A 12,512-nucleotide genomic window follows, 5' to 3' on the forward strand; every position below is an offset into this window, starting at 1 on the left:
TTTCAAAGCCGAAGAGCCAGCGCTGTCCGAAGACATCTCTGTGGTCATGACTAAATGCCGAAGGTGCACAGAACCCTGTTACCTTCCCACCAAAGGTGGTCCCTATTTTTCTACTTGCATTTTTACCTGCTTTCGAATTGCTAGGTTGACAGAAGCTGGGACAAGTAACGGGAGCTCACTCCATTACGCGGTGCTTGAGACTCGAACTGCCGAACTGCCGACCTTTCTGATCAACATCTTAGCCACAGAGCCACCGTGTCCCCACATGCATACATATTTCATTCCATCCATTAAAACATAATCAGCAGACATTCTCCATATTCTCCTTTAAGGATGTCTCTTTTTATCATCCTTTACATTCTGTGTGTGTGGTCTTTGAAATAAATTCCCAGCCTATAGCCACTCATATTTTATTTCCTACAAATACCTCTGTAGTCTAACAGGAGCTCAGAGGCAATGTTGGAAGGGCAGATGGTGCTTGAATGTGTTGCTTTCATTTGCAGCATGTAAACTTCCCATTTACTTGTAAAATAATAGCAGATTGGTAACTTCATATTTTTACCAAAAAGGTTGTTAAAAAAAAGTCAAGCTTGGTTTCAGGATGTTTTTCAATTTTTCAGTGTGTTGAAGTCCCTGGTGGATTAACACTGTGTTGCTTCTGCAAGATAAATTCAGGTGTGATGGTGAACTTGCAAGGTGTGAAGGAAAATCCCCATAAGTGTTATATTAAGACTCAGACTCTGTTGTGTCAATGAGGTTTAAGCCAGCCATTTTCAAATAAAATGTCATTGATTTCAATAAGTTGATGGAAGTGACATTTTTTTTCACCTTCAAACAAAACACACATATTGGATGTCATACGAGACCGTAAACATTGTGTCACATACAGTGTGAGAAAATTGGAAACACAAGGATCCGGTGACATAAGAAAAATGTTGCAAGATTTGAGCAGGACGGAAAAGACGGAAAAGCTCTTCAGTAAAGCAAAATGTTCTTAATCCTCAGCAATATTTTACAACTTTATAATGTTTCTTTATTTGTAACTGTAAACAACTTAATCTATTATACTAACATGTGACTATGAAGTGAAGAGAAATGACTAGGAATCCAGGATTTCTTGCAGACTGCTCCAGGATTTCAGGAGTCATTAAGGAGTCTAAATTTAAGGTTAATAAATTATTACATTTTGTATACAAAAAAGACAGTTGATTTTGTAAAAGTCTTTTGACAGCTGAAAGGGCCTACTTAAAATTTCCAAATTTTCTCCTGTCTAATTCATCCCTATTCCAATATGTTGTTCATGTCCCTAATTTCAAAAAGGTAATCCAAAATATACCTATCTAATCTTTGGATGGAAGACCACCAGGAAATGTCAAAACTGTATAAAGCAGGAAATGGAAAAGACAAGCCATCCCAGAAAAAGGCAATGGCAAATCACTTCTGTATTGTCGTGAAGGCGGCTACCAAAATGTTTGTGAAACCACAATGTTTCAAAATTGTTGGGGGGAATGGATATTGGCATCTCTTTCATAAAAAAAGAGTGAGCAATACAACAATCATACCAACATTTCTTGAAATGACATTATCTTCTTTACTTCCTGTCTTTTGTGATGCAAACTGTTTTGTGATGCAAACTTCTTTGTGTAAGAAAAAGAAAGAAAGAACCTTCCTCCCAGTTACAAATAGAAAACATATTATTAAATGGAGACGGGTGAACTTTGCTCCAGAATGTATAGAGTTGCTATCGCTTAAGAAACAACTTGTGCAATACAGAATTACTGTTACACAATCACAATATCCTGTTGAAAAACTACAGGAGGGAAGACCATTTTCAACAGTATGTAGCAATAAAGTAGAAAGCTTTTGTATCTGAGTCCTTCTCAGTTTCCTTTGAATACTTCCTTAGTCTTGGAGGGAGGCTTTCTAAAAGTAAGGATGTTTTTTCCTCTCCTTTGACCTAACCCACCCCTAGCAAACAGCAATGGAGAAAGACCTGCTTATCGGGTAAGTTGTTTTTAAAGTAGTTTTGTTTGATTGATTAGGTGAGGTATATCAGCATGATTTCTATCCACCTCTGTTTCTATCTCTGTCTCTATCTTTGTCTCTTAGTAAGTTGTAGCATAAGTAAGTAGTAAGTACTAGATATAGAATAAGATGCAACAGAGACTTGAAATAATATAGATCAGGAATAATAGATTTGGAAAGTTTTAAGTGGAAATTACATAGTAAAATTTTATATGTATTTTTCTCCTGATGTCAGGGATTAATGCCATTCACCATCTGGGTGTGCTTTTCTTCTTAATAGAACAATGCAGCTATGTTTACTGTTCCAATGTCATTTTTCATCATATGAACCTCAAAAGTATTTTCATAAAATAATTCCTTTAGAACATATTCCTACAGGTAATCAGGTAATTTTGCTACATCTAATTTTTAAGCTTTAAAATAAATAATTTTGCTAATCTAATTTTTAAGACTTAATTTCATGTCTGTAATTATATTCAAACTTTGAAAAGGAGACTGGGTTATATCCCAGAAAAATAAGATAGATTTTTGTTTTCATGTGTAGCTGCCGTTCTCAGCAATGTGATTGCTTTTTATGCCTGATGATCCGAACTGCCCAAACTGACAGTGATGTTATTGACAAAGGAAATGATTGTGCACAGTAATGTACATTTTGATTTCTTTCATTGTGCCTAAGGATGTACCAAGTTAGTAGTGTTGCGACTGAACCCAGTATTAAGTACACCCACCTTTCTCAGCCTCAATGCTCTTTGCAGGATCGCCAACAACTACTATCCCTTTCAATCAGAGATGGTATTGTAGGAAGTTATCACCTAGCCCTCTCCCAGAAAAATGAAATATCCTAGGAAATATTGATAAGGCAGAATATTATATTTTCCTGGATGTGAAAAAGGGAGAAACACATTTTAAACACAGAGTAAATTCCTGCAGCTTCCTGCCCATCCCCACTTTGTCAATGGGCCATTAAGAAGGCCAAGCTAGTCCACTTTACATAATAAAGAGTTCAGCTCCAGGGGGATGGGTGTAGAGTTCTGGCAGTGACAATGAAGGCATGATAATATAAGCCTTTACTCAACTGACCACATGGCATCTGAACTCAATCAAACCTGGATTCAAAACTCAGCAGCCTAGAGGATTGCCCTTGCATGGGCCCATGTGAGTCTGACAGCCAATCAGAATACATTTCTTACACAGGAACAGGAAACAGAAAGGTGGGGCAGAACAGATTATAAAAAGCCTAGCAAGCCCCTCCATCTTCCCTTCTCTTCCCTTCTCTTCTTCTCCATCAACATTGAAGCATGTGATCACCTTTTCTGTTCAGGGCTCAAGCCATGTGGTCCTGTCCACCATTAAACCATCTTTCCAAGCAGCCTCCATGTCTCCAGTGTCTTTTTCCCCACTTGGAGCCGAACCCAGAAGGACATTTCTTTCAACAGTATTCAGCAGGTTCTGACCAGTTCTGGAGAACTGGTAACAGAAATTTTGAGTAGTTCGGAGAAGCAGTAAATACCACCTCTGACTGGCCCCGCCCCCATCTAGTCTCTGCCTCTTGAGTCCCAGCTGATGGAAGGAATGAGGATTTTGCAGTAACCTTCCCCTGGAGTGGGGAGGGAATGGAGATTTTACAGTATCCTTCCCCTGCCACACCCACCAAGACAAGCCCACCAAGCCAAGCCATGCCCACAGAACCGGTAGTAAAAATTTTGGAATCCCACCACTGCTTTCAATGGCAGTACTTAGAATAAATTAATGGAGTTTTAAGCTCTTGTCTAACAAGGCATGTAGCTTTATTAAAAAATTCAGTTTCAACAATAAAAACTAATACAAACTTTAAAAAGAAAAGTAAAAAAAATACTTCAGACAGTTGCTTCTCGTGACGAGACGACAAGTCACTGGTCTCTGGATGGTTTAGAGCTCTTGCAGATGAGATAATAGCAATGTCATCCAAAGTTAAGCACACAAGGCCTGGCTGCTTGCTTGAGGGACTGCCTGCCTCCAGTTGTTTCTGCCCTTCAGATATATTCAGGTAGACTGGGTGCACCCCATGCCTCCTTAGTTAAATGTTGTTGTCTTGTGAGAGCGAGGCAGCCCCTGTCCCACAGCAGTCTCCTGGAGATTATCCTTAAGACCTGGCTCTGATCCTAGGCCTGGAGTTAAGGTGTTTTCAAAATAAACGATGAGTCTTCTATTTTTATGTTATGAATTTTGTTTTGGTCCAGGCAGTCATGCTGTTTTAATAAACTGTGATAATATAATTTATGTATTGGTTATTGAAAGCCACAAGTTTTTCTGGATTTGGGCTGCCTTAACAGATATATAGACTGATGGATGGATGGATGGATGGATGGATGGATGGATAACAAGTATATCATTGTACTTTTTATTAACTTTAAGCATCAAGAATCTAATTTCTCTCACACCCTCATCTTATGTTTCTATAAATCAGTGATACTGGATAAGCTAATAAAGTGAGAAGCTGATCCATTTTTATGCTGGGGGATTTTGATTTCAGATCTAAGTGATCTCAACACACTAATCACTATTCCATTATGCATCTCTCAAATGTAATTCCTTAAATCTATTCTTCCACTAGTGTGCCAGGAATTTATCTTAGATAATCAGATTGCAGAGAATCAGAGTGATGTATCATTACCCTAAATACAGCCTCAACAACTGCTTAAAAAAAAACTTCTACACTAGAGACTATGAGTGCATTTCTCCAAAAGCATACAATAACTTGCAGGATAGGGACCATATATTTTTGCAGTGTAGATGTACATGTTGCTATAAAGATATTGCCTTCAGTGTATGAAGAATGAATTGACACTATTTAAGAAATTCCAATAATTTGAATAAGCAATAGTAGGCAGTACTGTACATTGAACAATTGTTGGCTTCTTTTACTATGGAAAAACCCATGTTTCCTTATTTGTGTACCAGAGGAAACCATTGTCAACTTAAAGGGACCTCTCAAATGTATAATCAGTCTAGCCATCTCTTGGCTTTAGTGAATAGCAAGTTGCTACTTGTGATCATGGTTTTTTTAATTTCTTGTTTTTCAAGAAAAATATTCCAATGGATTCTTGTTTTTTCTTCTTCCAGAGACAAAAGCTGTGTGAGCTATGGAAGTGATAATCTGCTCTCCCCAAAGACTGTACAAGGTATGGCCAACACAATAGCAGCTAGCTTCAAACTGGGGTTTCAAACCAGGAAACTACAAATCCATACAGAATAACATGCAAGTGAGAATATTCCAGCATCATTTTTTGAAGATTGCCACCTAGCTGTGAGAAGAATCACAAACTGGTTGTTTTGCTTGCACCTAGTTTCGACAACTCGCGGTGTCACGTGATGTTTTGTGATTTTTCCCCCTTTGTGGAGCTGGGGTGGGTGTGGCCTGGGCATGACGCCACCCGTTTGACACCTCTGCTTAGAGCATCCTTTAATAAATGTGGAACTATTAAGTGTAGGGGCAAATGCATAGTTTCCTGGATCCAACCGAACACCCTTTTTTGGCTAGATGTAATAAGCAATGGTGATATTTGGTATCTTTGTGCCCATTCCAATATCCAATAGGCCCTATGTAACTGCAAAATTAGTCTCCAGAGCCTCTGGACATAATGCTACTTAATGTTGGTGGCCAAAAAAATTGAAGTGTTTTCCCCATTCCCTTTAGAAACAGAAATAAAAGAGGGAAAACTGTGAGGCTCTTTTTAAGATCAACAACCATAAAGAACAACAACAAGGAGCCATATGTTAACCCATGACATACTTTCATGGCAGATTTATCGTGAGATTTATCAGCCAACGTAATAACAAAGTCTGCTTCTCTTACATTAATTTTATAATTGTTCTCTATCCTCTACAGTGAAGGCTATGGTAAAGTTAATGAATGTGGGAAATAGAGGTCTTGAAATTGTATTAAACAAATATGGAATAATGCAGTTCAGAAATTAATGGCAAAGTTCCGTGTTCACCTGTAACTTTTAGAACTAATTACAGATAGTCTTAGCAGCTCTCTAAATATCTTAATAGTTTTTATTTAACTAAATACATAGTATCATTTTTAGAATAGAATAGAATAGAATTCTTTATTGGCCAAATGTGATTGGACACACTAGGAATTTGTCTTAGGTGCATATGCTCTCAGGGTACATAAAAGATACATTCATCAAGAATCATAAGGTACAACCCTTAATGATAGTGATGGGGTACAAATAAGCAATCAGGAAACAATCAATATCAATATAAATCGTAAGGATACAAGCAGCAAAGTTACAGTCCTGCAGTCATAAGTGGGAGGAGATGGGTGATAGGAATGATGAGAAGACTAGATTTAGTAATTTACTATTACTAAATTTACTATTACTAAAGTAACAGCAATGCAGCCTTAGTGAATGGTTTGACAGTGGTGAGGGAATTATTTGTTTAGCAGAGTGATGGTGTTCAGGAATAAACTGTTCTTGTGTCTAGTTGTTTTGGTGTACAGTGCTCTATAGCGTTGTTTTTAGGGTAGGAGTTGAAATAATTTATATCCAGAATGCAAGGGGTCTGTAAATATTTTCACTTTTTGACTTGTGCAGCATACAGATCCTCAATGGAAGGCAGGTTGGCAGTAACTGTTTTTTCTGCAGTTCTCTTTATCCTCTGAAGTCTGTGTCTGTCTTGTTGGGTTGCAGAACCAAACCAGACGGTTATAGAGGTGCAGATTTGAAAGTCAGATAAATATATTGCTATCAAATATGCTCTGTGGTAGATTTTTTTTAAAAAAATCCAATTTCTGAAAGATTTTGTCCCTGTAATGATATTGATCTAGAAACAATGGGTCATATTATATTGTATTGCAAATTGTATAAATCGTTGGCAGGATGTTATTGGGCCTACAGTATTTTAAAATTAAATCTCAAAGAGATACTTCAAAATACATTCAGATTTAATTTACAGATGGTAATCTTGAAATTTCCGATGCAACAGGCATTTCTTTATATATATATATATATATATATATATATATATATATATATATATATATATATATATATATATATATATATATATATATATATATATATATATATATATATATATATATATTTGATATTTCTTTTCTTTTTTTGTTAACTATTGGGAGGAGAGGGGTTACGAGTAACAACAGGCATTTCTTTAATAATGGCTAGAAAAGCAAGGTCTTTTGTAGCACATCAATACCTTGATATTTTGAGTGTTTTATGTAACATTTGTCAACTATGTTATTTCTAAACTGTTTTATTTAATGCCAAATTTTAGGTTATAATTTTTAGTTAGGTATTTGGGTCTTTTTTATCATAAATAAATAATCCCTGAACCATACCACCTGAAGAAGATACTTACATCAGCCGGTATATTCTGGCAACTGATTAGTTAAGTAGTCCTAAATCACAGGAATTGCATTTTGAGAAGATTAATACTTAATTGATCCTTCCTTAATTGCTAAAGGAAAAGTATCAATGGAACTAAAGTGTGTAAATAATTTTGCTACTCATCTAGTCCTAATTGATAAGTCACCATAGTAATAATTTATTCCTAACTGTCTGCTCTAACCCTAAGAATAATATCATGACATTAATTTTATTCTTGGAGATCAATGAAGAGAGATATTTTATGTCCCTCTGTGTCTTTGATTTGTCTCCAAAGATGCTATTTGGGGAGATAATTTTCCATCCACAATTGTGAGTGCTTGAAATAGGGTCCTGCTGTTATTATCCTAATATAGCAGGCTCCAGAAGTCAGATTTATCTTCTTTTCAACCAAGAGATAATCTTACTTTTTTATTTGGCTTGTTTGAAGTTGCTTAAACTTGTGTAGCAATTTAGAAAATTCCTTCATTTTTCTCCAACATGGATGATCAAACTAATTTAATTGCTAGGCATCTTTATCTTTATATAACTATAAGAAGAGAAAAAGACTCCAATTTCCTGAAGTATTGATGCACAGCTCACCAAAAGTGAGATTTCAAACATCTCTCCTGTTGTAAATTGAGTATAGTATATTCTTATAACAGAAAAATCTTGTGATATCTGTTGTCTGCTTCAACTGAACTAGATTAAATTGAATGTGTGACACTCGCACAAATTTGAATACGGTCTATGGGTAAACTGGAATATTTTTCTTATATTTTTATAATAAGAAAAGATTATAAAGAGAAGACAGTAATGCTGGTTCCTAACAATATAAACAAATGAATATACCACATAGCAAAACGGATATAAAGGAAGACTTATATCTTATGTATGGAAAAACATGTGTATAGGAAGGACAACATGTCCATTGTTTTAGCACTATATGAAGAGACATCTGTTTCAGTATAAATAAGGAAGTTTCCTGTAACTCTAAGATAAGGAAACTTCTATTTTAGCAGACTATGAAAAGAAGGAAGGATTGCACAGGAGGAATAATTTATGATGGTAGAGCAGTTGCAACTTTTGATTGAATAGACATATTTCTTTTGACTCTCCACTGATCACATGGTGTTTTTTATTAAATTCTCGGCTTGGAAATGAATAGAGAAAAAAGAAAGTTTTGATCCTTATGACAAGCATCAAATATGAGATGAAATCTTTGAAAGATATCTCTGTACAAGAGCCTCAGTATTATGTCAAGTCTCACAGAACAACATTCTTATTTGGTTGCACAATACACTACAAACAGTTGCAGGTTTGTTCCTCTTGCTCAGACTTACCCTCTACTACAACTACAATGGTCAACTTCACATATATAATTAATTGTCCTTCAGAAAGTTTCTCTAATACAGTCCTCTTCTGCAAATGCTGCAACTTTCATTGTTGAGAAAAAGCTAGTGGCATTAGGTTTACATATTTGCTCTTCCCTTGGCCTTTCGAAACACTTTGATTGTAGCAACAGCAAATGTACTCATGTTATTTGAGCTTCAGACTCCTTTACATGCAGAGGTTGCGTGGAATATTCCATACACCATAGAGGGTACTTAGAATGCTTAGAATACAGCAGACATGCCAGGTATGTGAGAAGAGAGCTTCAAATCAAACTTCTCTTGCATATGAATTGCTTAGAGCTAAATTCAGGAGTGGCTTTTAGTGTTCAGAATGCTGCTAGGTTGGTCATATGAAAAGGAAAGTCAGACAGCAGATAAAGATTGAAAGCTCCTCTGGGAATTAAAACTAAGAAAATAGAAGAACTACTACTATTATCTATGTCGTGATTCTCTTTATATCAATGACCACCATAAAATCCAAAACAGGGTGTCACGTACTTGATGTGATGGGATATCTCGTTCATGAGATGGCTTAAAATGAGGTGAAATGAAATGAGTTTGTTTTCCATAGCTGAATTGGAAGATTAGTTACGTGAGTATCATAGTTTGGAGGATGGTATGGTTGTTTTTCTTTTGCACTTCTGGAAGCTTGGAAAGATTTGTATGAAATAAGACATAGATGGTATATATCGACTTATTCTTTTCATCTGTTATTCAGAAATTTTGATGTCTTGAATTGGTGCTGGAACTGGTAAAACTCGGAATACTAGGTTATGCTTTAATTCAGTTAAGATGGAGGAGATTCCTGTTGGAAAGAGAAAAGATTCTGAATTTGGGACTGAACATGTTTTAGGTAAGGACCAGGATGGAGCCCTGCATAGGTGTAGCTAACTCCAGGTTATATTGGTGTATTTGCTTTGTCCATTCTTGAAAGAAATAGCCTTGACTATGGGCAACCCAAAGAAATAGCCTCGACTATGGTAATACCTGTTATATACCTGCTGAATAATCATAATACTCTCTGTTTGGGGCTACCTTAAAGGTACTTTTGGAAATTTTAACTGTTCAGAATGTTGTAGCAGAATTTTAGTATATGCTTGGTTATGGGATGATGATACATCTGTGTGAAATATTTCACTGATTGTCAGTTTATTTCCTAGAATATTCCATGTATTAGTGATAACTTTCAGAGCTCTAAATTGTATATGTTCCCAGTTGTCTCATTCCATGCTTGCTCGTCAATAACAAGTGGAAAGGCTTTTATTGTGGCCTAGAGCTGGAGCTCTTGCCTCACAAGCAGGAGGTTGTGAGTTCAATCCTAGGTAGAGGCAGATGTAGAGTCTCCTGCTTGGGCAGGGGGTTGGACTAGATGACCTGCAAGTTCCCTTCCAACTCTGTTAATTTGTTTCTTTCTATAACATCTTTCTCTGTTGTAGATACATCTAGTCATTCATCTCTTTTTGAAGGAGCTTCTGCACCTCCTTATGAACTGATAAACAATGGATCTATAGCTAAAAAAAGAGGTTCAGGAAAGAATGGTAAATACATTTTTTTACACACACTTGACTGACCCCTTAAATTAACTCTACTATTATCCTTTCTTTTTATTCTTTTATTCATCATTTTTCAATAACAACACTAACAACAATAACAACAATTTGATCATATGAAGACCAACATCAGCTAAAGATTTAGCAGTTATGATTTCACGTAGTTGTGAATAAATAATAACAACAATATCTAGTATGGGAAGATGGCTTTCTTTTCCTCTTTTATGTTCAAACATTTGAGGAACATTTCTAGGACTTTGATTTAAATCAAAACCTGAAAAACCCTGTTTTGCCAAAAATAAGACTTCCCCAAATAATAAGCCCAATCGGACTTTTGAGCATATGCACTAAAATAAGCCCTCCCTCGAAAATAAGCCCTCCCTGAAAATATAGCAATATCTATGAGGTGACAACGCTTGCCACCTCCTGCACCTCAAAAATAATAAGACCTCCCCGAAAATAAGGCCAAGAGCTTATTTTGGGGGTCAAAAGAAAATAAGACTCTATCTTATTTTTGGGGAAACACGGTATATAAAAGAGTTGCATTTTTAGATATTTTCCTTTGCAATTCTTAAACAGTATTGACAATCAACATGTAATTTTCAGGATACTTTGTAACTTTCTTTTTTTTCAATGGAAAAGGTTTTTTTTAGTTTTAGGAGTATGAAAATGTTCTTATTTAACAAAAAACAGTTTGACTGTAGAAATTGTTTTTATATTTGAAAATTCTATACTAATTAGATTTTTGTGCGTCCTACATGTCAAGATTTCCTTCAGCCATTGCCTTTTCATTGATCAGCCAGGCATTTTACCACAAAATAACAAGACTGGGCATATCTTACTAGAAGAATCACTAATTCCTACCATATTTCTCCTAGTATGCTTCTCCTAATTCCATAATCATACCTGTTTGTAGCTCACATATATACGTTTTTTGTTGACATACTTTTGTTGGCCCATTTGCCAGCTTTCCAAACAGATAACTGCAATCAGAAAAACACCCAACTATGGTTTTCAATACAGTAGATAAATCAATAGATAAATGGATTTGTGACTTTCTGTCATCCTCACTAGACAAACCAGACCAGGAAATCAACTCCTAAAAGACTAATATGACTAATATTGAAATTCTCTATAACAAAAGAATCTTGCAAATCCAATTGTACTTGTACCTTCCCCTACTCATAACTGTGAATTAGGGAGGCTTGATACTGCCTGGTCAACAAGTATCATCTGGACTTAAAATATGTTTCAGCCCTATTTTGCCTGGATAATGATTCTTGCATATCTCTGTCATGGTTAGCTTCCTGGCTGCCTACAATTCTAGAATTGTCAGTCATCATATCATTGCTACTAGCTACAACTGCTCCAGTATATCTAGAGGACATTACACATGAGCTATATTTGCAAGATTCAATTCCTGAACGTTATGTAGTGCCTTAAATTGCTTATATTATCTTGGAATGGATGAAAAAGAAAAGAAGATTTCCTATGTTATTTATTATTATTTTACCTCTTCTTGCATTGCAGGAAACAATTTTGTGTCTGACGTATTTGATCAACAGCCAGCTCGACATCTAAACGATTCAAAGTATGATATCATTTTACTAACTTTGTTCTGCTGTTTTACTCAAATAGAAAGGATGACTAACCTTAATAGTATTGATAAAAACACTGGATAAAATCTTCAACTTATTCCTACACATGTCTCCTCTTCACATGCACAGGCCCAAGAAACGAGATACTATGTTATTCCAATCCCTCTGAACTCATCATTTCTAAATGCATTATATGCCAACACACTTTTTTCCTTCATTGTTTTTTTTTTGTTCATTGTTTACCTGCAGTAAATTTGTGGGTTTATTTGGGTATATATGTTCAATGACTCTTCAGCCTTGTTTAGCTGTTATCTACCCTTGTTCAGTGATTACATTCTTTTCTTTCAAGGCCTAAATTAATCAAATCAATTATAACCACATTTCCTTCATTTCTCCTAGTAGTGCTGGAGGAGACACTTCATACATTGCACCCAACCACTTCAACCCACACCTCGGTCTACAATTAGTCTGTACAGCTTGATTTTCCACCCCATGCTTTTATGCCATCAGCATGGAGACAATCTCTTTATCCATGCTACCAAGACTATGCACTGATTCTTTCATGATGAA

At 35.8% G+C, this 12,512-nt stretch overlaps 1 protein-coding gene across 3 annotated transcripts in view; it reads left to right on the forward strand.

Moving 5' to 3' along the window:
- The first annotated feature begins 1,717 nt into the window (after positions 1-1,717).
- The window catches only part of LOC309398973 (protein SSUH2 homolog), a 37,210-nt gene continuing 26,415 nt past the window's right edge, over positions 1,718-12,512 (forward strand). The window contains exons 1-5 of one of the 3 annotated variants that reach the window (XM_081966341.1): positions 1,718-2,004; positions 5,128-5,186; positions 9,513-9,647; positions 10,231-10,332; positions 11,875-11,935. In XM_081966341.1, the coding sequence (XP_081822467.1) occupies positions 9,587-9,647; positions 10,231-10,332; positions 11,875-11,935 (224 nt within the window). In that variant the 5' untranslated portion in view covers positions 1,718-2,004; positions 5,128-5,186; positions 9,513-9,586. Of the gene's footprint in view, positions 2,005-5,127; positions 5,187-9,179; positions 9,387-9,512; positions 9,648-10,230; positions 10,333-11,874; positions 11,936-12,512 lie in introns of those variants that run through there. The other 2 variants (XM_081966340.1, XM_081966342.1) reach the window with 2 other exon arrangements.

Source organism: Natrix helvetica (genome assembly GCF_964273705.1).
Source record: "Natrix helvetica genome assembly, chromosome: 1".
Taxonomy (NCBI): Eukaryota; Metazoa; Chordata; class Lepidosauria; order Squamata; family Natricidae; genus Natrix; species Natrix helvetica.